The following is a 21944-nucleotide window of genomic DNA, read 5'->3' as shown; positions in this document are numbered from 1 at the left end:
TTACCCCCTGAGAGCCACCAAGTTGAGTTGCAGGTTCAATTCCTCCCACTTGAGAAGCAGAAACCCTTGCACCCTTGCAGCAGTTTCTCTTCATCAACATTAAAAGCCTCACCTCAGCTTGCTGGATATTGGGATTAGGATTAGTTTCAAAATGGCATTCGTCAGAGCTGTGGGTGTCACCTACTCAGATCACATGGTGTGGCGGATGGAGGAGGGGGTGGGCACTGTAAGGGGGTTGAGTGGGACCAATAGTGGCCTAGCCTGACTGTCACTTTGGATTAGCTTTCCACTGAGGAAAAGCCAGTTTTCCCTCCCTCTGTGTTATGTCAGTGAAATGTCACGCTGCATGCGATTTCATGTCAGCCCAGAACAACCGCTTTGCCTCCAGTTCAGCATCTAAATAGATACTCACAGTAAACTTCCATATGCAAGAGAGACCGTGCTGTCTCAACTCATTAAGCAAGTCTGCAGTGATCAAACAAGAAGTCAATTTCACATGGCTGTAATGCAGTGCATTACTGGAATTTGACCCTTCATCTCATATAGTGTGATAAGTGAGAGACTGGGAGACTTCTATATCTTTTCTTTTTTTGTTATTCATATCAGAAAAAGTGATTAAGTAGTCACATTTGTGCTTTTTCAGTATTAGAATTATTATTAGTAATTTTATCCGTAGGAACATTTTTAAAGTTATAACCTGTTAAAAAAGAACATCAGCAAATAATAACATAACATCTATGCACGTTTTCTGTTTACAGGAACAGAACAAAAGGTTGAGGTATAGAACTGCATTATTAGACCATAAAAACGTAGTTCTCTTTATCTCAAACCAAGCATTCAGTGCTATGGGTGTTATTTTCATTGATGCTTAAACAGATAGAATTAACTATGGCTGTGTTTCATCTTATTTTGTCATGTGATTATGACCGTGAAGTAAACAAAAAAAAAAAAAATTCCGTTAAAACGACCGACTCTGTACACCAATTTCAGTGGGTTATTTTCTCTGCAGCTGAGATTTTAGTTTGCTTTCAAAGCAGATGGCACACATTCCTGTTTCAACTCAGACCAACCTTGATTCTGTTTTCATGCAGAGAACCTTCTGCAATGAACAAAGAATCACAGGGTTTATAAAAGGCAATATCTTTGTTCATTAAAATTCCCTCATATTTCTGTCTGTCTTTGTCTCGCAACCATGGAAACCAAGGCGAGATTTTTCTTTTTTTTGTCAAAGTGGGAGATGTTCTGCTGCATCTAAAAAAGATGACCTTGGATACTTTTCTCTCTTTTTGTCCTCCATCAACTCTTTTTCTAAGTCGTCTTGTTTTTCCTCTATGTCACCCTTAACATTGACTCACTTTCTACTCTTCCTTTCTTCTCGTCTCTCTGCCCTCTATCTCCGTCTTCTGCATGTATGTTTATATCCGCCCCCATCGCTTATATACACACACCTCAATCTCTCTCTCTCTCTCCCTCTCTCTGTTCTGTCCACCCAGCACCAGCTAGAAAGAAAAGATAGCCAGAGCAGCTCCCAGCACAGTGTGTGCAGTCATCGCAGCACCCACACTGATTCTCCCAGCCACCCACCCTCTGTCATGCCCAGTGAGGCGGTGGTTCCCACTCCTGCTGCCCCCACCCAGCCCCTGCCAGGTCTGCCCCCTCAGGATCCCGCAGATGGCACCCTCACCCTCCAGAAGAAGCCAGACCCCTTTAAGATCTGGGCACAGTCCAGGAGCATGTATGAGAGTCGACGTGAGTATTTTTTTTTTAATTTTTAATTGAAGAATATGAAAATTTTGCAGACTTTAGAGTTTAAAAATTCAGGAGGACTTATTCTTTATTCTTTTTTTACCATCTGTAAGAATGAGTACCAGCCTGTCAGTATAGATGCGATGGCTTAGATTCAAGATGAAAACGAAAAGGAAAAAATAATCTTCTTAAAGATCTGAGGCTTTTCGCTACATATTTTTTTTATGTTTTCCTTCCTTTGTGTGCGGGCTTCTATTCCATAAATTCTATGGTATGATATTTAACATTATTTAATTGAAGGTAAGTAAGCAATGTCAGTTTAGTGGTATGTAAAAAGCTCTACTGTGTAAAGGTAGGTAGGAGAAAAGATTCCCACTACGCTGACCCATATGAAGCAAAAAAACGCCCTGGACAAGGCTCTGATTGTTTAAAGTAGATCAGCAAATGCATTTACCTGCGCATTTGTGTCCATTAATGCCTTTAGTTTGTTTGCTCAACAATTGTGTGCTTACCAGTCACAGCTGATCCTGTGACAAAAGGTGCCTCCAAGAGAGAAGTGTCCTTGAAAACGCACAAAAGCAGCTGACGAGTGCTGCTGTGACGCTTGTGCATGTCAGTCGCACACACACGATATTATCCCCAGACTCTGGGATGTGAAATGCGAGTGCACCCGGTTTGGTTTTCCAAAGGATGATGTGCAACTACCATAGTCTTTCCCTAAAGTTTATAAAAGAAAGTGTTTATGTTATTAGTAGGCAAACAGTTATGTGCTGTGCCATGTTTACTGAAGGGAAAACAGAAAATTCAAAACTGGAACACTAGAAAGTGGGCAGTCTCCACATAAAATTCCACAATATCATTTGCAGTCACGGCCCACTCTTGCATAATTCATTGGGTAACACTGTAAGGGTGTCAAACCACTTATGTGTTTCTAATGGAAGAGTCTGCAAGAAATAGAGGAGTGTTGGATATCCTCAAAAAGAAGCACTCCACTCGCCCGTTCTGGCTGAATTACATCGTTCACGCCTCCTGTACTTGGACCACTGGTGATACTTAAGAGGAGGATGGATTTGTATGGGCTGTGAAATAAACCTCAGTATTGCCAGAGATTGCATTGTAATAGAGAGAGTGATGTCTCTGGCAAGTCTGTTGCATTAGCTTGTCACACATTTGTGACTGTTCCCAGCCAGATGTGCAAGCTGCCCACATCCTGTGTATTGCAGTGCATTAACAATCATGGCTGCCTGTAGAATCTAGGACTGCTGCTGATTAAATATTAACTGGGCCTGGAGAGGTCTGCTTTAAGCTGTAGCTGATTGGTATATCTGTTTGATAACCACTGAAGGAGCTCTAGCCTTTTTTTCCATTGAGTGGGGGAGGAGAGGAGACACAATGAAACAAGAGAGGGAGACGCCGAATGAAAAAGAGGCCCAGATTCTGTGTGTTTCCATGTTTATTCATGTGCATGCTGCCACATAAGAGTGAACCCAACTTGAATTTTTGAGTAGGTGCATTCATGCGTCCACCAGAAGAGCACAGTTTCAGTGGCAGAGCAGTGTGGCTGAAAGGGGAGCTTTTGGGAATTCATGTTACCTGTTGCATGATGAAGCGTCACAAAGCAGCACTGTTAGTTACATCGAGCTTTGATCACTACTCTGTAGTTGCGGGTCAGCAGAGGGTTAATTACAAGTCCAACAGCTGCAGTTTAATTCACACCAGGCAATTTATCGAGGGACCTAGAAAGCTGAAACGAATGGGTTCACTGCTGGCCTTGCGTGGCAGCCGTGTAGGCAGCAGGCAGAGCAGGAAGAAATGGCCTGTGCCTTCTGTACATACTGGCCCTGTGGGTTGAACAGACTGACACCAAATTGCCTGTGTCCTCCTCCACAGTCTGCCCTGTCCGTGCATGCAACTGTGAGGGGAGGTGTGTGTGTGTGTGTGTGTGTGTGTACAGAAATAGTGCATGGGAGGCAGATGCTATGAATTAATGCATGCAAGAAAGACTTGACTGTAAATGAGAGCTAATAATAGGGCTCTGCGTTGAGTTCTAGATTTCAGGTCTGCAAGTGTGATGAGGTGACAGCCCGAGACCTTGCAGCCTAGTTTGCGCTCTGAACATGAGCATGAGGCAGGAGCAAGCAGCTGTTGATCCAGCCTGCTCTCATTCTGACACTGTTAGAAATGCAAATGCCTTATTGATCAGCAGATTTGCCATAATCAAGCGAACATTTGATCAGAGAAAAAAGGATCCAGTGATCAGTCTAAATAGATTCTAGCAGGAAAAATTGAGCAGAACCTGCAAATCTTTGGTTTGGGTTTGGTTGTTGATGTCCATGGAGTCCTTACTGTTTCTCTTGTGTTTCAGTGCCAGATTGCCAGGAGCAGGACATTTTCCTTTGGCGGAAGGATACAGGCTTTGGCTTTCGCATATTGGGAGGAAATGAGCCTGGGGAGCCTGTAAGTCTTCCTTCACTTTAAGTCTCATCAGTTTATTATAATTGCTTGTGAATGAGAATACTATGTTTACATATACATCCATCCACAACAACCATTACTAAATGCTCTGTTCCCTAACAGTTTCTTTGCTTCATTAGTTTCCGCTGTGTTTTACATTTCCTGTGCCTCTTTCAGTCTGCCTTTAAACCAAATAGCAGAAAGACCTAATGCATCACTCTCTCTCTTTAACTGAAGCTGTTGCTCTCTGGAGATTTGTATAGATAGCTTGTTAAGAACAGCAAAGGCCTTATCCACCATTCCTTCTGGTTGTGTGCCATATATTTGTCTTAAAGAAGGTTTCGAGAAGACGAATGGAAGGCAGATAGTGAAATAAAATGGCAGCAGGTTTCAGGTCTGCCCCACAGGAGTTAGTACTTGTTGTTTGTGCCAAACATGCTGCATGGTATTTGTGCACTTGTTTCTGGCAGGCCTGTGTACTCTCCCACACAATGCCTAGAGCACACTAGTTTCTCCACCGCCCCAATAGGCTGCACCGGCCTTTTTGGTTTTTCCTGTGTCAGCCACAAATACTTTGAAGTACTGAAACGGGAAACTTTGAAAAGCTGCTGTATAAATCACACGGATTCAGTGCGGTGTGTCTTGAATGATCTTTTGTTTTCTAAGCTAATGCAATTACTCTGTAGCAATGCATTTAATGTGCTTTCCCTTTGGCAGATCTACATAGGGCATATAGTAAAGTACGGGGCAGCAGATGAGGATGGTCGCCTGCGGTCGGGCGATGAGCTCATCTGTGTGGACGGCACAGCAGTAGTGGGCAAGTCTCACCAGCTGGTGGTGCAGCTGATGCAGCAGGCCGCCAAACAGGGTCATGTCAATCTCACTGTCAGACGCAAGAGCCCTGGATACGGAGGTGAGGAAAGTTTTAGATAAAACTTAAGCGTGTGCATTCATGCATGACTCACGCACAGTCACATGTATTTTATGCAAATATATCACATGCTTCTTGCTTGAAATGTAGTCTAAAGAGTCTATTCTCACTCCCCTCATCCCAAGTTTCAAAAGGGGAAGGTGATGTCCCTCCATCACCAGCATCCTCCCACCACAGCAGCACCCAGGCACCGAGTCTAACAGAGGGCAAGCGGACCCCCCAGGGGAGCCAGAACTCACTCAACACTGTCAGTTCTGGAAGTGGATCTACCAGCGGCATCGGCAGTGGTGGCGGAGGAGGCAGCGGTAGCGCAGTAGTGCCGGCCTCCCTGCAACCGTACGATGTGGAGATCCAACGAGGAGAGAACGAAGGATTCGGTTTTGTCATCGTGTCATCAGTTTCCAGGCCCGATGCTGGAACCACCTTTGGTAAGTGAGGCAGACTGAGCTGAAGCTAGTTGAGATTGACAGCAACTTTAATTCAGTCTGACAAGAGAAATTATTTTGTTTACTATAGCCTGGCTCTGTCTTCAAAGCTACAGACAGTTCAATTTAGACATTAATCAGATTTAACAGTTTGATTGTTCGGGCATTTGTAATTTGAATTGGTGCAAGTGATGTTTTCATCTTCTTCTATCCTCATGTCTCTGTCATTAATTCACTTTCTGGCTGTGAGCAGGATGGGCAAAAAATTCAAAAATAAGCAGAATTCCAGTCATGATTATATACAAACGCACACGTGTGTATGCCAGTGACTATTAAGAATGTACTGAAATGATTATAATGAGTAAATGACGGAATAAATGGAAACTTCTGTAATTAAAAAAAGCACCGAACAGCATCTTGTGCTCAATTTAGTTTATAGATTATCCCCTGATCACCAGCTTCAGAGACAAAAACAGTGTATACCCAGAATTACTGCATTTTGAGGGCAAGAAAAAAACACATCAACACTTTTAAAAAACTTTAGTACGTTCTAGAGTGTGTGTGTGTGTTTTCTTTATTACAACTAAAGCCAAAACAGTTCATCCCAAAGAAACTGACAGGTGGTACATGAAACTGCCTCCAGCAAAACACATCCATACAAAGTATGAAAGCACTACAAAGTTAAATGATTGACGCTATCTCCTGGCAGAATTAACATATTTTTTTATATTTTTATCACTGAGTTTCCCCTGCTTATACGCAGCAGGGGGGAGGTGTTTAACAGGAGGGTGCTTAATGCCACAGACTGAGGTCACAGACTATCATAAGCTTAAGGATAAAGGAACCCTTCGTGTGCGAGTGCACTCTGTCAGGATCGAACCGGCTGCAGCTTTATCACAAACGCCATCATCACACATTGATGCCTCGGAGGTGCCCTCACCAATTCATTCAGCATGTAATTGAAATATACTCGGCACAGTCCATAGCTGTCCGTACCATTTATGTATCGCAGCAAAAGAGCAGAATCACATGTATTAACGTGAGGCAGGCACTGATGAGGAATTGTAGACGTCCTTGAACAAATTTGGTATTAACCTCTGAGTGATGAATTTCAAACATGAATGTCATAGCAAGGTCCCCTGTGTAGTAGCCATTATGATGATGTACTGTGGTCTGTCATAGGCATAACACAAGAATGGATGACACGTTACCCATGCTGAGTGCCTGGGGAATATTTCATTGATCCCACAGGCTGAGGGCGTCGCTCTGCAAAATGCGATGCAAGAATTAATGAGTTATTTATAATGACACCTGTGACGGTGCTAGTCAACAACCACGTCTAGACTACTTCTACTTTTCAGGTGCCTGTTTTTGCTGCTTCCTCGCTGTGCTCCCCCCTTCTCTGCTCTGTCACTATTCCTCTCGGGAGAATGAGATGAATTGACTTTGTGCTTTCACTCACTGATCTAGGATCACGCTGTAGCATCCTGCACTCACTGCTCTAATGGATTCTAACCATGTGGGACACGAGCTGAAATATGAAAGAGGAATGTGTATTACTAAAAAAAAGCCCAAACAAAAATAAAAACATGGCATGACATTGCTGCAAGGATTCTTCCAGGAGGCTAGATGGGGTTTTTTTTAAAGCCCTGGTGGAGAAAATAGAGCAATTTCAGCTGATTCTGTCTTCCATACATCAGTGATGCATAAATCACTTTGCACAAGTCCATTTGCGCCCCCCCCCCCCCCCCCCTCCCCCCCATTTCCTACCCACATGACCTGGGGGTTGGTGTTGTGCTTAACAGATTGGGTATTAAATCCTTGACACACCCTGTCCCATATTTCCTTTTTTAAATAGACTGACAGAATACAACTGCATTTTTTTAAATCGAGACACAAGAAGGGTAAACTAAGGTGATGTAATAAATATGGATGCCGCAAAAAATACTGGAGGGAAAAGTGTCGTGAGCAGCGGAGATAAAGGGAAAAACATGGAGGGAGGGTGAGAAGAGCTGGAGATCCCCTGGGTCTGTTCAAAGCTTCTGTGTAAACGAGGCGTGCAGTGTTGAAAACTGTCAATCTGCTGCTGCAAGTATTTCTTGCAGCATTTGCACTGACTAAACTCCAACTGCAGTATAGTCTGAACATCTACATATCCAAATTCATCTGATTTCGGAGCTGGTCAAGCTCACTTAGTTGAATATCTAACAGGAGTGGTGCTCCACCTGCTTCACTGCGCATTGATTACCACATCGCCCGCATTGTCCCAAAGAGCCTGTAAATTATATTGTTCTCCTCATACTTTACAGTGCATATGTATTTTTCAACAGGTCCTCAGCTTTATTGGTTTTCTGTGGGGGAACTGGGACGCAATGATTTGCATAATTAACCTTTCTTCGTTCTTTCTCCCTGTTTTCTTTCTCTCTTCTTTTTTTTCCAAACCTATAAATCGATACAACCAATCAACACAATCGAAAAAATCATCATGATGTGCAAAATGTACACACAAAACAAACATGTTTATTAACACAAAAGCTGGAAATGCTTGTGTGGCCATGCCCCACAAAATAGGACGCATCATTGAGGGCAGCCCGGCGGACCGCTGCGGGAAGCTGAAAGTCGGGGACCGAATACTGGCCGTTAACGGCTGCTCCATCACCAACAAGTCGCACTCTGACATCGTCAACCTGATCAAGGAAGCCGGGAACACAGTCTCGCTCAGGATCATCCCCGGTGATGGTAAGGCGTGCAATGGCTTCCGGCCTCACGATGGCTGTTTCATAATGCATTGTGATGTGACTTATTCATGGTTGTGGTGGGAAGCAAAGGGCACTGACTCTGTTCACAGGCGAGAGCACTTTTCACGAGGGTGTGAACCCTCGTCTCCTGAAAGTGAGTCACTGAGTAGGAGTAAGGTGAAGTTGCCCCCAGAAATTGCCATAACACTTCCCGAGTTTCGTTCCACCCCCCCGAGTTTCTGGTTTATTTTATTTTTTGGATTTGTTGTCACTTTTAACGGATTAAAAACACTGCTCACATTTAATCAAGTGCTTCCTGATGGTGTTAAGCTCTTTAGCATAGCCTAGAAAAAGAAACGGAACTGCACAATATTGCAGCACAAGCAGTTTGTGACTCAAAGCTCCACGTTTTGGCAAAAATATGTCAAGCGCTGACACAAAGTGCATGTTAAAGACTGAGCCATTGGTCAGCTCATGCAGACATCGCAAAGAGCCACGCAGCTACATACTCCGTAGAGACATAAAATTAAGCTTAATGAAGATGGGAGGTGACAGAGGTGGGAACAAACTCCCACGCGCACATGTTCAGCAACTCACTCATGAAGAATCACAAGGCAAAGTTTGGTAGTGTGGCTTTAGAAAACCCTGTGCCTCAGAGAAAGTGAGAGGTGGCTGCAAGGAAGTCGTATTTCTTTAAGTAATGAGGGAAGTAGGCATGAGTGAGTAAGGAGTCTAAGACAAATGAGTCAGGCTGATGTTCTTGCAGACAGAGCTGTACTCCTATCAGTGGTGCGGGTAACTTATACATGTGCTGCTTGTTTGTGATACAACAGAAAAGCAAGAAAAGACGGTCATTCTTGCTCTTATTAATTTTTTTTTTTGCCCTCCTGGAACAACTACTAAATCAAAATGATACATGTCCTGTACATGTGGCAGAATTGACAATAAAGTTGACTTTGACTTTGACTTTTTTTCTTTTCCTTTAATGCTATTTTTCTTTCGTGCAGTGGGGCCAGTGTTGTACATGAGTAAATGGCAAATGACAGCATCACAGGCAGTTAGCATCAGGTTGAATAGAACTGCCTGTGGGTGGTTCAGGGGACTCTTGTAGACTAACATTTTGTTCTCCAGAGTATCTTTTTAAAACGCAGCTAGAGGCAAATGCATTTAACAAAAGTAGTCACTTTGTTTTCTATTGTTTATCTCTTTATTGTATTTTCTCTTTTCAGAATCTTCCAATGCTTCTCTGCTGACAAACGCTGAGAAGATCGCCACTATCACCACCACACACACACCTCAGTCTGCAGACTCCCGGTAGGTGACGATGTGGTTTTTTTGGGGGGTTTTTTTGTTTTTGTTTTGTTTTTTAATTTCCACGAATAAAAATCATCTTTAAAGAGTGCACACCAATCAGACTTGTCTTATGTCACCAAAACATCATTAGAATGTTACTGTTAAACTAAAGAAAAGCGGATGGAGATTGTGGCATGTCCAAAGTTTATGTAAACATGCGCAAAATGTGATCCTACTTTGTTTGAAATGGTTGATTGAAAGACTGGGCCTGCAACTACTTGCTGTCTTCAGACTTAGGAGCATAAAGACAGCAATATTAAGACAAGTCAGTGTCTCACTCTGCTACTGGTTTGCAGTTAAAAGGAGTTAAGTTGGCAATTACAAGCAATCCTTTTGTGATAATACAGCAGTTAGCTGTGATAAATCATTGAAGATTTAAAATCTGTTGCCATCTGTTGCAGCTCTGATTACAGAGAAATTCACATTAACTACTTAGATTCACAGTCAAGCCAGAGCCTTGTAGATTTGGGGCTAAAAAAATAGAAGTTCTTCCACAAAGATTGACGTAGTTTCTGCACAGTGGCAATTAAACTGCAAAAATGACATTGTCAATAAGCTGACTTTTGCAAACAACTCATTACTGATTCAATTTAAATTTATTTATATAGCACCAAATCACAACAACAGTTGCCTTAAGGCAAAGACTCTAAAATATTAGAGAGAAACCCCAACAATCAAACAGCAAGCACTTGGAGACAGTGGGAAGGAAAAAACAAAACAACCTTTTAACAGGAAGAAACCTCTGACAGATTCAGACTCGGGCCCGGGTTGCCAGAGACACGGGACAAAAGGCAGACTGTAAATGGTAAATGGCCTGTATTTATATAGCGCTTTACTAGTCCCTAAGGACCCCAAAGCGCTTTACATATCCAGTCATCCACCCATTCACACACACATTCACACACTGGTGATGGCGAGCTACATTGTAGCCACAGCCACCCTGGGGCACACTGACAGAGGCGAGGCTGCCGGACACTGGCGCCACCGGGCCCTCTGACCACCACCAGTAGGCAACGGGTGAAGTGTCTTGCCCAAGGACACAACGACCGGGACTGTCCAAGCCGGGGCTCGAACCGGCAACCTTCCGATTACAAGGCGAACTCCCAACTCTTGAGCCACGATCGCCCACTGTGAACGAGAGCCAATCATTTGCACAGCCAAACAGCCAAATCATGAAATTCAAAGCAAACAAAGAAAAAAAAGAAGCAAAAATTAGACTTAAGAGGGCCTAGACCCTGAGTAAAGAGAAAGTTATCTACTGGGTCACGCGTGCAGTAACAGTATGTAGGTGGCAGAATATTGCACTGTGATGAGATAATGTTTCACTTCACCTGACAGTGGTTTCACTGTTGTGGCGAATGATGAAGCCATAAATACAGCACAATATCTATGCATTACATGTATTAACAGGTTGTTGTTGTTGTTGTTTTTATAACCCAAGGAATAACCCAAAGTCAAAAGGAGCTCCACCTCCTCCTCCCACACAATCTCTGATCACACAGGTAAGAATGGATTTTTCATCCATAGTTAAAGGTCATCACCATTTTACTTCAATCTATCAGTAACATGCAGATATGCTACAGTTATTATCAAAGGGAAATAAAAGGATCATTATGGCCGCAATAGAATCTTCCACTCTGTGGAATGTCACCTTAATGTATTTCCACTACTTGTCAGCTGAAAAGTAGGTCATACTGTAAAATTAGTGGATAGTGGTTTTAAGGTTGCACGAGAAAGAAAATGAGAAGAGCCCCTACACATGTGTGATGCATTACAAAAAGCAGGCAGTGGTACCACGCTATTTTCTGATCAATAGATGGCAGTAACATGCCAGCATGTGCTGCAATATTCCATTTCAGGCCAGAAGAGGGAGGAAGAAAAGCGCAAGTAAACATGGGGAGATATGTACCACATGTGGATGGCATAAATATTTTTGTGTCAAATATTCAAATAATCCTTATTACATACAGATACCCCCTCATACACACACTACCATGCGCTGGAAGATTCCATAACTCTTAACTTTTTCATGAGTAAGGTAAGTTTTGGGTCCAGCCCTTGCGGTGCCCTTCCCTCAGTGATCTGTACCCAGCTCACAGGCTCATGCATCATTAATTATTCATGCATTTGAAGGTATTGCACTGCCATTGACACTTTGAGTTTTTTCTGGGACAGGGCTTGATTAGCCCTTAAGTTTGAAATCACCTTTCGACTCTTTGAACTTAGTCACTCTGGTGTCTCTGTGACTTTCTCTTTGTCAACCCTTTTCTATCTTTTAGGATGCAGAGTTCTACTCTGTGGACCTCGAGCGAGACAGTAAAGGTTTTGGCTTTAGCTTGAGAGGCGGCCGGGAGTACAACATGGACCTATATGTGTTAAGACTAGCAGAGGACGGGGCTGCTGTAAGAAATGGCAAGATAAGGGTAAGAATCTGGGTTGTTTTATTTTGATTCTCTGTCAAAATACATTTTCATGTACTAAATTTCTTTTTTGCAGTGTCGATGAAACCCTACCTTTAGCCAGTTGCCACAGTAACATGGCCTCTCTGTTTTCAGGTGGGAGATGAGATTTTGGAGATTAATGGTGAGAGCACAAAGAACATGAAGCACTCACGTGCCATCGAACTGATCAAGAATGGTGGTCGGAGGGCACGGCTCGTCCTCAAACGGGGAGATGGATCTGTACCTGAATATGGTAGGTAATGCATTATGGTGTGGCGCTGAAACTCATCACTGTCACTGCTGAACCGCAGACTAAAGTTTCATATCTTTGTAGTGCACCAGAAAAACTTTATATTCCTTAAAAATGATCTTCAGCTGCACTGCTAACCTAACTGATAAATGTTTAACAGGAAGACATGTTCAAAGTGTGATTAATATGTAACAACCTGTCATTTATTGTTTATCCACAAAACTGATCTTTCAAATATATATTTGATCTTAAAGAGCTATTGCACAGATTTCCTGTGTAGGATTCTTTTTCTCATTGTCAATTTACTGTTATTTGCTGGTTCAACTGGGATTTTAATTTTCTGACACTTTCTTTTACCCTCAGATTGTTTTCTTTTGATGCTTTATAAAGAGTTTGTGTCAATATTCTTTTGTCTTTGACAAAAAATAACTTCCTCTCTCTTAATAAGATGTACTGTAAAACAGCCTCCTGTCTGTTTTATTTGTTTTCTCCTCTCTGCTCCTCCTCCTTTCTCTCTCTGATTGTCTCTCGTTGCTGGGCTCTTCCTCCTCTCTCCAGCGATGATGGCTCCTCATCTCGCTGTTGGTACAATGAGAAATGACAAGATGGGAGAGCCCTGTTTCTACCTAATGGGCCAAAATCAGACAACGGTTTGTAGCCAAAAGTCTGTCCCACTCCACTCTCCCTGTCACCGTTTTCCTTTCAGTTATATTCACCCCTTCTTTCAGCCCATACCACCCTGCATCCCATTGTGTTGGCGTGAAGACCTGTTGACATTGTATACAAGCTTTGTCAGCCTCATTTAACCCATGTTATTCAACTTCTGTATGCATATGATATCCCTACCCATGTGCCAGCTTCAGACCAGACATTTATTAATGGGACTAATTTAATTCAACCCGTCATCACACGCTGCTGCCACCTGCAACCTGTCTGTTTTGGGGGGGGGGGTTGGCAGACTTTCAGCCAAACAGTTTTTTTTGCTTTGTTCCTCCAATTAATGTACATTAAACTCATCATTTTATTTTTGAATGATTTCCTAGGTGCCTGCTGTGTTATCGATAACCCCCTGCCCTACACTTGCTGATGTGTTGCACCTGCTGTTGTTGCCGAAGTCACCTTGTGTTTTAACCTGCAGCCCTTATAGCGAAACCATATTGAAATCATGTATAACTTCAATGCATTTTTTGTGTGCAGATGTGTTAAAGTGTTACACATCAGCTTACATTAGCCGGATTTATTCTAAGAATAAATGCAGCAAATGGAAGTATACCAGTATGCATGATTTCCATCAGTATCTGCTTTGATTTTTTTTTTTTTTTTTGTATCATGTCAATGCAAGAGCTCAAATCAGCCAACAAGGAAAATCATGTCTGCTGATCGCAATTAATTTCACGTTTTTGATTTTTCTTTTTTTTTTTAAGTTTCTTTCCGATACTTGTTGAAAAGATATTTCCCGTTCTTTCTTCCCTCCTGCAGACGGCAGCAATGACGGGCACCCTTCCGCACCCGGGGCACAAAACACTCCGGAAGTGAGAACGCTGCCACCCAAAAGCCGATATCACACCTCATTGGAGTCCAGTTATCCACCAGACCTTCACAAACCATCACGCCAGGAGGAGGCTGTGCGTGGCCGAGACATGGACAGGAACAGGGACAGGGATGGGTCAAATCAGATGGACTACCAAGGCTGGCAATTTAAACCCCATCATCATCACACCTGGAATAACAATCACAGTCAAAGTTCCCCCAGACAGCAGTCTCCTGACAACAGCAACAGCAGTAGCAATGGCAACAAGAAGAGCCGGGGCCGCAAAGTCAAGAAGTCTGAGTCGGAGAGCGGCATCTCTAAACTCCTAAAGACTCTGAGGAAGGACAACTCGGGGAAAAAAGCTGCAGCTGCCGAGAAACTGAGGGAGCGAGAGCTCTCAAATAGCAGTTCTACTCTGGACGGGAGATTTCGTCCGCAGCGCCGCGGCTCCCTCGACCGCTCACCGACCCGAAAGCGCGCCTCGTCCCCTGATCACCGGCGGGCCAAATCGATGGACCGCAGGGCAGAGCGAGCACATCGCGACCGTACACCTGAGAGGGATTACGATGATGGAGGGTTCCTCGCAGTCACCCCCGATCGGAAGTACAATGAGCGGAGGCTCCTCAAGGACTCGCAGATGACTGGGCAAGTCAGGGAGTTTACCACCCCGGAGCGCACCAACAACAAAGGGGATTCCTTTTCTCAAGCTAGGGGCCGCACATACGACAGAGCCACAAAGAACGGCAACCTTCTGCGAGACTCTTCATCGGAGAGGAGAGAGGAGAGACATCGGACAAACGGGAAAATGGAGAGACTGTACAGAGTTGAGCGGGACTCTTCCCCTGATAGCACCTACAGCCGGGATGAGCTGAACTATGCAGCCGCACCAAGACTAAAAGACTACTACAGCATGATGAAGAACAACGCTGCACACAGTAACGCTGCCTTCAACAACACCGGCCACAACAATAACGCAGTAGGCCGCAGCCCGAACCAGCTCCCTGAGCCCAAGAGAAGGCTGTACAAAGAAAGCCCGAAAGACCTCAGCATCTAGAGCAGAGCAGAGATCCCCCTCACCACTCTCTCTATCTGTGCAAACTATGTACCATACACTGGAATTGGACTTCTAAGGATACTAACTCTCGTGCTTTATTTGGTCGAATGGTTTGATTTGATTAACTTTACTACTTGTGATCCCATCCAGAGATTCATAAAACAGCAGGAGTACAATCCTATCAGTTCACACTGTTTTTGTCATTGTTTTGGTTATTTTGAGCATAACAAAGGTTGTTGTACTATAGTAAAGGTATTGTATGTGCCTGCATATGAAATCAGTGATATTGCTTTTTTGTAGGCATTGCTGACTCTAAATATTTGTTCCCTCAGAGGTATGAAACATGCTTCCAATTGTGGTAACTACTAAGCTTGTTTTCAACTTGTTTTTAGATGTCTTTACCCATTCCTGAATTGCTTAAAAAAAAAAAACTATAGCACAAGACACTGGTGGTTCACGAGAACTGTGAAAATGGACTTTGCAAAAATCTAAATGTTAAGATTTGATGGTGAAACTAGAATGATAATTAGATAATTAATATATGACATTTTTGCATTTGCTCACTATTTATTTTTGATTCGGCACATATCTCCAGTAAGAGTCATTCGATCTTTTATTAAGGACCAAGGTAAAAGTATACAACGGACTTGGAAATGCATGCTGAGGCAGTGTAACCTCTTTTGCCTAAATACACGCTTCCAAAACTCTAACGAATTATGTGAAAATTGGCAGTGCTATTATTAGATTTCCCCCTGGAGAAGGATTGAGGAAAAAACTGTGTGTACTGATGCGATGGGAAAGGAGCTCGACTCGCTTTCAGCTACAGGCAACAATGTTCTCTGTTGTGGAAAAATGTAATTTCACCTTACACAAGTCTGCATTATGCCATAATACCAGCCGAAGCTGCCATGAAATATGATTTTTGAGATATGCCAAAAAAAGTAAATATGTAAATTATCCCTGTGCAAGATGCATGTGTAAATTAAAATGTAGTGTGATCACTTTATTTGATGGGTCTGAGTGAGAATAATTGATAAAGGAACATGCACTGTAATCCCACAGTAACTTTAAGCCCTGTCCTCATGTTTATTACAAGCACGTTTGTGCACCGACCACCTCCTGGGTACAGAGGCGCAGAGCCCATGTGGTTACGTGTGTCGGTAACATGGAGATTCCCGGTACAGGGGACAACTGATCTGCCATGCTGAGCCATGCTGTCATGCCACTGGAATCTGACTGCTGCTTTTTACTGTTGTTTTGTGTGTATTCTCTGTTTTATGTTTCATTTACAAACTAAAAATATATTGGGAGGAGGGGGGAGAACCACAACAAATGCATTGTTTAATCACCATTGTCACCATGGTACTGTATTTAACAAAAAAGAAGCGAATCTGAGAAGTGTTGGCCATCGTCTGTAAAGATTTTTTTTTTTTCTCCAATGTAACTACAAGGAACCTGTGGAGGAATAAAATGTTGCCTTTTTCTTGTACAAAAGAGAAATTTATGAAAACCCTCAGTAGTGAGGAATGTGACATTGTGTTTATATCTCTGAAGTGGACCTGATGATTTGTGGGGAAATATGTTGATTTACTCTGGATCAGGTATGTAAAGACATTTTAAAATGAAAGACTGTATGTGGTCAATCAGAAACTGTTTAATGGTTTGAATCTCTCTCAATGGTTAGCCTGCCTTTGTATTATAAAGCACTTGTATGCAGTCTGTGTTCTTCAAGCATTATTTCTTGCAACGTGCTCCAGACATAATGCTGTCTCTGTGTTGATAAAAGCAGTACATGTATATGGGCCAATCTTTTTTATATAACTATGCATATATAAATACTACATTGTTCATAGCTTTATTTGACCCATGAAGCTATACATAACATTAGTCAAAGTACAAGTAGATGTGGACTTATCCAGCTTCTTTCCTTGAGATGGATTACAATGTATATGTAGCTATCAAAAGAAGTCTGTGAATGCTATTTTTATTATCAAATAAAGTTTTCCATACAAATTCAAAAGGATTTCTTTTTTTATGCCTGACTGCACATCTCAGGATAAGCTTTTGCGTTTGTTCAGGTTTTTTGATCACGTCGCTGGTGAGCTGGTCGTGGTTTTGATGTGCAAGTGTAGAGACTGGCAACTGGAAGAAAGAACAATGGTGATTGTACAGTCACTGGCCACTTCTTTAGGTGCAGCTGCACAACTGCTCGCTTATGTGAACACACGAGAGCAACTCAATGGGTTTAGGAATGCACACATGGTCAAAACAACCTGCTGAAGTTCAAACTGTTTTAAAAACTGCTTATCTGTTGATCACACACATCTCTAAAAAAAATTTAAATACCTTCTTCAGAGGAGGAGAATGTGTCTACTGACTCCCACACACAAAAAAAAAAACATGTAAGATAGTAGTCATCGATGTGGGCCGTTAGTTATATTGCTTCATAGAGTTCATTCTTCTTTATCAACTACACTAGTAATTTCTGATCAGTTTTATCTGTGTAAAAAAATACTGGGGGTACCCAGTGGTACCCATCAGCCTCCTAGTACAAACACCTATAGTATAAATTTGAAAAGTATAGGTGATTTCCTTTTCAACTTATCCCATTCACAAGACTTTCAGAAAACTTAACCTCTAGCGTTAAGATCAAGATCACTGTGATTCAAACGTAGAAGCGGCACTGATGGTATCAATCTGAATCTCAAACGTCACTTCGTTCTCGAGTTATCGCATTAACAAACTCGGGTGTCCACATTGTCTGCCTGGGAGGGTGACAACAACAACACCACATGAGCCTTTTATGGCTGAGGGGTAAAAAACTGAAGTTTACACAGATTGTCAGTGTCTGAAGGTTGTCTACTTATGTAAATGCTGGACACTGTGCAGAAAAGCAGGAAAAAGGCAAGTAGTTGTCCAACAGGTCCACAGTCATAGGTTTCATGTCTTAGTTTTAATTTGTAACTCAAATGGGTAACTTGGAAAAAAACAAAACAAAAACATAACATGGCAGCATGGATACAAGGAGCTAACATGCTGTTATGGGTGCTGTTTTAATACATTTGGACAATTTGGAACTGTGAAACGGATAATTACTCATTGCCATATAGGAATGAGTGTACCAGTTTAGCAAATGTATTACACCACAAGGTAGTGTACAGTTTAGTTACCCTTAACAACAGTAACAGTAAATAACCAAAATAATATTTTAAGTGTTTCTGTAAAAAATTAAATTTTATTTTTAATACTAAAATATCATTGCTGTTATCAATGAATTTACAATGTTTTTAAAAAAAGTTAATTACTTGCAGTCCTGAACAGAAAAAATATTTTTAGTGATTGAATGTTGGTAATTAAATGCTTGAGTAATTTCTGATTTCTTAGAGAAGTCCAGTGTGCCAGCTCAAATTTGGCTTTAAAAATGTAAATTCAGTTTTATTATTATTAATAATAATAATAATAATGACTAATATTACTTTATTTTATGTTTCATTCTCCCCAAAGAGGAAGGAAATTTGCTCTGGACTCCAACTACAAGTTACCAAGAGCACAAGCATCACAATTCACCTTGTTCAGTAACGTATCTGTGATGCAAAAAGACCTGTGCTCATATTGTGCTCATGCAGTTCCACTGCACAAGCACCACGCTGTGTGTGTGTGTGTAATACTATTGTTTATGTAATATACTATTATGCTATTAAAACATTAGAGAGTTTTATAAACCATTAAATATCAATACTCCTTATTAATACTAATTAGGTTTACGTGTAATAGAGTCTTGATTGATTCGTCCTTTCACACTACCTGTAATGTTTCCATTGAATTTGCATGAAGGTGTCACTTGGTTAGACTCATTTGGTCATCTAATAAATCTTTGTCAACCTTTACATAATGTGATTAATATCTATTATCAGATAAAGTTGTGTCTGGTGTCATGCATACTCACCGATAATAAGATCTTATAATGTTGTAATCTCTTTATTAGGCCAAGTTCTAAGCCCAAGGTGACCTGTGACTGAAATGAGATTATAGAGGCCACTTGTAAACACTAAGTACTAAGTTTTTGTGTACTGTTTCATCAAGTTTAACAGTAGATGAGCAGTAGTAACTGCAATAACAGCTCTAAAGTCTAAACTGACTCAAGACATAAATGCATTCTGAATAGGTCGTTCACATTTATTTATTTGATTAAATATACTACAATCATAAGAACTTTGCCACCCAAACTGTAAGTAAAACATAAACAGGATGTGTCATTTGCAAAGTGCGTTTTATTTTACGTTGCCTTGATTACATGCCTCTACATTCAAAAATAAGCCAGTATCATTTAGGATCCAACTGTGAAAGATTAGCATTTTTCCTTTTCCTCTCAGGAAAAAAAATCTCACCGATTGTTAAGTTGGATATTCTGTACATACAGGAACAACTCTGTAATGGGCTGACCTTTACTGCAACTGTCTTTAGGTTGAATCAATTCGTTTGTAAAAATACAAAAAGGAAATTATTTCTGTAGACATTAGCCTTCAGTAGTTTCCCTGGGGGAGCAGAAGTCTTCGTCTTGGATGGCGGATCACGGAGCCGTTGCTTGACGCCCCTTTTATGCAGGAGACACAGAGCTGGAGGACACAGAGGAAGCCTCGGTCTTGGAGGCAGTAGAAGATGCTCCCTCCTCTTCTTCAAAGGGATTTTTCCCGCAGCACAAGGTGGTGATCATGCAGTGGCGGAACTGCTTGTTCATGCAGATGTAAATGATAGGGTTGTAGATGGAAGAGCTCTTGGCAAAGAAGGCTGGGAGGGTCATGAAGACTGGTCCAAATTCAGATCCCTGATGTGTGAAGATATACCAGGCCACTCCGGCATAGGGCAGCCAACATACCAGGAAGGAAATAACCATCATAATAACCATGCGGGTGACTTCCCTTTCAGCCCTCTGGGTGGTTTCAGACTCCTGCTGGGCAGCAGCAGCCTCCTTGACAGCACAGAGCAGGCGGCCGTAGCAGAAAAACACAACAATCAGTGGAATCGTGAAGTGGCAGATAAACATGTAGATAACAAACGACTCGTTGTTGAAGCCTTCTGCACGTGTGTAGTAGTCGACTCCACATGAGCACTGCATGCCCTCAGGGATGTAACGAGACCAGCCGACAAGAGGGGGTGCAGCGCAAGCAAGGGCCGCTACCCAGGTGAAGGCCAAGCCCATAATAGCGTGGTTCTCCCCAAAGCGGAAGTTGCTAATAGGCTTGCAGACGACTAACCACCTTTCAACAGCAAGGACAACCAGTGACCAGAGACCAATCTCACCACCGAGGGTAGCAAAGAATCCTTCCAGATTGCAGCCAAGGCGACCTAGGACGAAGTAGCCATGCATAGAGGTGTAAACCGTTGTGGTGAATCCTCCAAACACCATGAAGAGGTCAGCCACCGCAAGGTTCAGAAGGATGTAGTTTAGTGGGGTTCGCAGCTTCTTGTGTTCAATGGTGACATAGAGAGTAAGGAAGTTGATGGGAAATCCAACAAGGATGAGAAAGAACATGTAGGCACCCAGAGCAGCATAAGCTGCTGGGCTGACAAGGTAGTGCTGAGGGTATTCATAAGGACTCCGGACAATACCAGTGGTGTTTACCATAGGGACATAGAAAAAGGGTCCCTCTGTGCCATTCATGGTTGCGGCTTGTGGTTGCGATCAGCCCTTCAGAGGTGTTTCTTCTGGCTGTTTGGGAGAGTGATGGTACAAATGCTACAAATGGAACCAGGTAGCTACAGTCTGGCTTTTAAAGGCACACCTTGGATTATCACTTTCCCAATCTGTCAGCACAAACTGATTTAGGCCACAGTTAATAACTAATCCAGCCACCACTGCAAACATTAATGACCACTCATCAAGATATTAAGGTTACACCTGCTCACGTCTAACACGGCGCTATCCAGTGACTGTATGTTTTGAAGCATGTTAACAACATCGTGTCTAGCGAGAAAATAAGCTTTTAGTGCACAGTCAGCTTTAAACCTACAACTGAGGGAAACTGTTCAGTTCAGATGTCTCTTAATATCTCTGCAAGTCTCCTCCACATGGCTCAAAGTTATAAAGCTCTAAATTGGAAGTTTTAGGGGATTTTCACTAATATGGACATCTTTTCCTGTGAGTTTTAGGAGAAATCTATTTTAACTGTGTTAATTTAAGGTGCTTACGTTTAGCCAAAATATTAAACTTTCATTCAATATTAATTTGCATAGGGCTGCTAATGGATAGCATCTCTCTATATTAATCACATCCATTTACAAATTCAATTCCATCATCTAGTAAATTCCTGAATAATATTGACAAATATAGGCATTGCAGAATGATTAATTTTAGACTCTTTATTAAATACTGGATGCTGATTTCGTTTTATTTCATAGTTTTTTCTTTTTCCAACATAGTTTCCTGCAACAACTGCTAAACACTGGAGAGAGAAAATAATAGAGCATTACTATGATGCCAAAACTTACACTAAAGTAGTAATAGTAACTTCAAAGTTCATACAGTTTCATTTTCATGTGCTACCCAAAATCAAAGCAAACAAAAAAAAGACCAGGAAAGAAAAATAAAGTATCACATCTGAGTCCCACAGTATCCTACTGAGTGAGAGTGACCCTCGCAACATTAAATCCATTACAGGCTTGTGAGAGGAACACATCCATAAGCCCCAAATCTCTTTAATACAACACCCATTAGGAAAGTGCTGAGCTCTTTACCAACAGCTAAGATGGTCCACCACTCAGCAACATTACTGCCTCTGCTCTACATTCAGTATAGTACAGAAAAGCACAACTTAGAAAACAGTAATATATGAGATAAGGATACGTTATGAGAAAATTAAAAAGCCTTTTTCTTCATCTGCTGTCTTGGTCAGAAGATATAAATAATAATTTGCACATGAGGCAAAGACAAAGTGCTTTGTGTAAAAAAAATCCACTTGGTTACAACTAGAGTTAACATGTATGAACCCATAGATAATCCATAGATAATTAATCACTGGGC

The 21944-nt window shown here is 41.9% G+C and overlaps 2 protein-coding genes across 14 annotated transcripts in view; one reads left to right on the top strand and one right to left on the bottom strand.

Moving 5' to 3' along the window:
* Window positions 1-16937, top strand: part of LOC308406616 (membrane-associated guanylate kinase, WW and PDZ domain-containing protein 1-like) — an 87866-nt gene extending 70929 nt beyond the window's left edge. For 10 of the 13 annotated variants that reach the window (XM_080897707.1, XM_080897706.1, XM_080897705.1 and 7 more), the window contains 10 exons: window positions 1494-1749; window positions 4112-4203; window positions 4918-5113; window positions 5257-5559; window positions 8092-8295; window positions 9524-9608; window positions 11089-11149; window positions 11927-12070; window positions 12203-12341; window positions 13818-16937. In XM_080897707.1, the coding sequence (XP_080753833.1) occupies window positions 1494-1749; window positions 4112-4203; window positions 4918-5113; window positions 5257-5559; window positions 8092-8295; window positions 9524-9608; window positions 11089-11149; window positions 11927-12070; window positions 12203-12341; window positions 13818-14923 (2586 nt within the window). In that variant the 3' untranslated portion in view covers window positions 14924-16937. Of the gene's footprint in view, window positions 1-1493; window positions 1750-4111; window positions 4204-4917; window positions 5114-5256; window positions 5560-8091; window positions 8296-9523; window positions 9609-11088; window positions 11150-11926; window positions 12071-12202; window positions 12342-12896; window positions 12989-13817 lie in introns of all 13 variants that reach the window. The other 3 variants (XM_080897703.1, XM_080897700.1, XM_080897698.1) reach the window with 2 other exon arrangements.
* Window positions 16938-19520: 2583 nt separating this feature from the next.
* LOC308406621 (rhodopsin) lies at window positions 19521-20585 on the bottom strand (the record flags this gene model as incomplete). The annotated part of the gene is made up of 1 exon (XM_080897715.1): window positions 19521-20585. One exon carries the CDS (start codon window positions 20583-20585, stop codon window positions 19521-19523), a length of 1065 nt encoding a protein of 354 aa, XP_080753841.1.
* Window positions 20586-21944: the final 1359 nt, after the last annotated feature.

This window comes from Rhamphochromis sp. 'chilingali' (genome assembly GCF_963969265.1).
Source record: "Rhamphochromis sp. 'chilingali' genome assembly, chromosome: 12".
NCBI lineage: Eukaryota > Metazoa > Chordata > Actinopteri > Cichliformes > Cichlidae > Rhamphochromis > Rhamphochromis sp. 'chilingali'.
The sequence above is the reverse complement of the archived record's forward strand: the minus strand, read 5'-3'. Positions and strand labels throughout refer to the sequence as shown.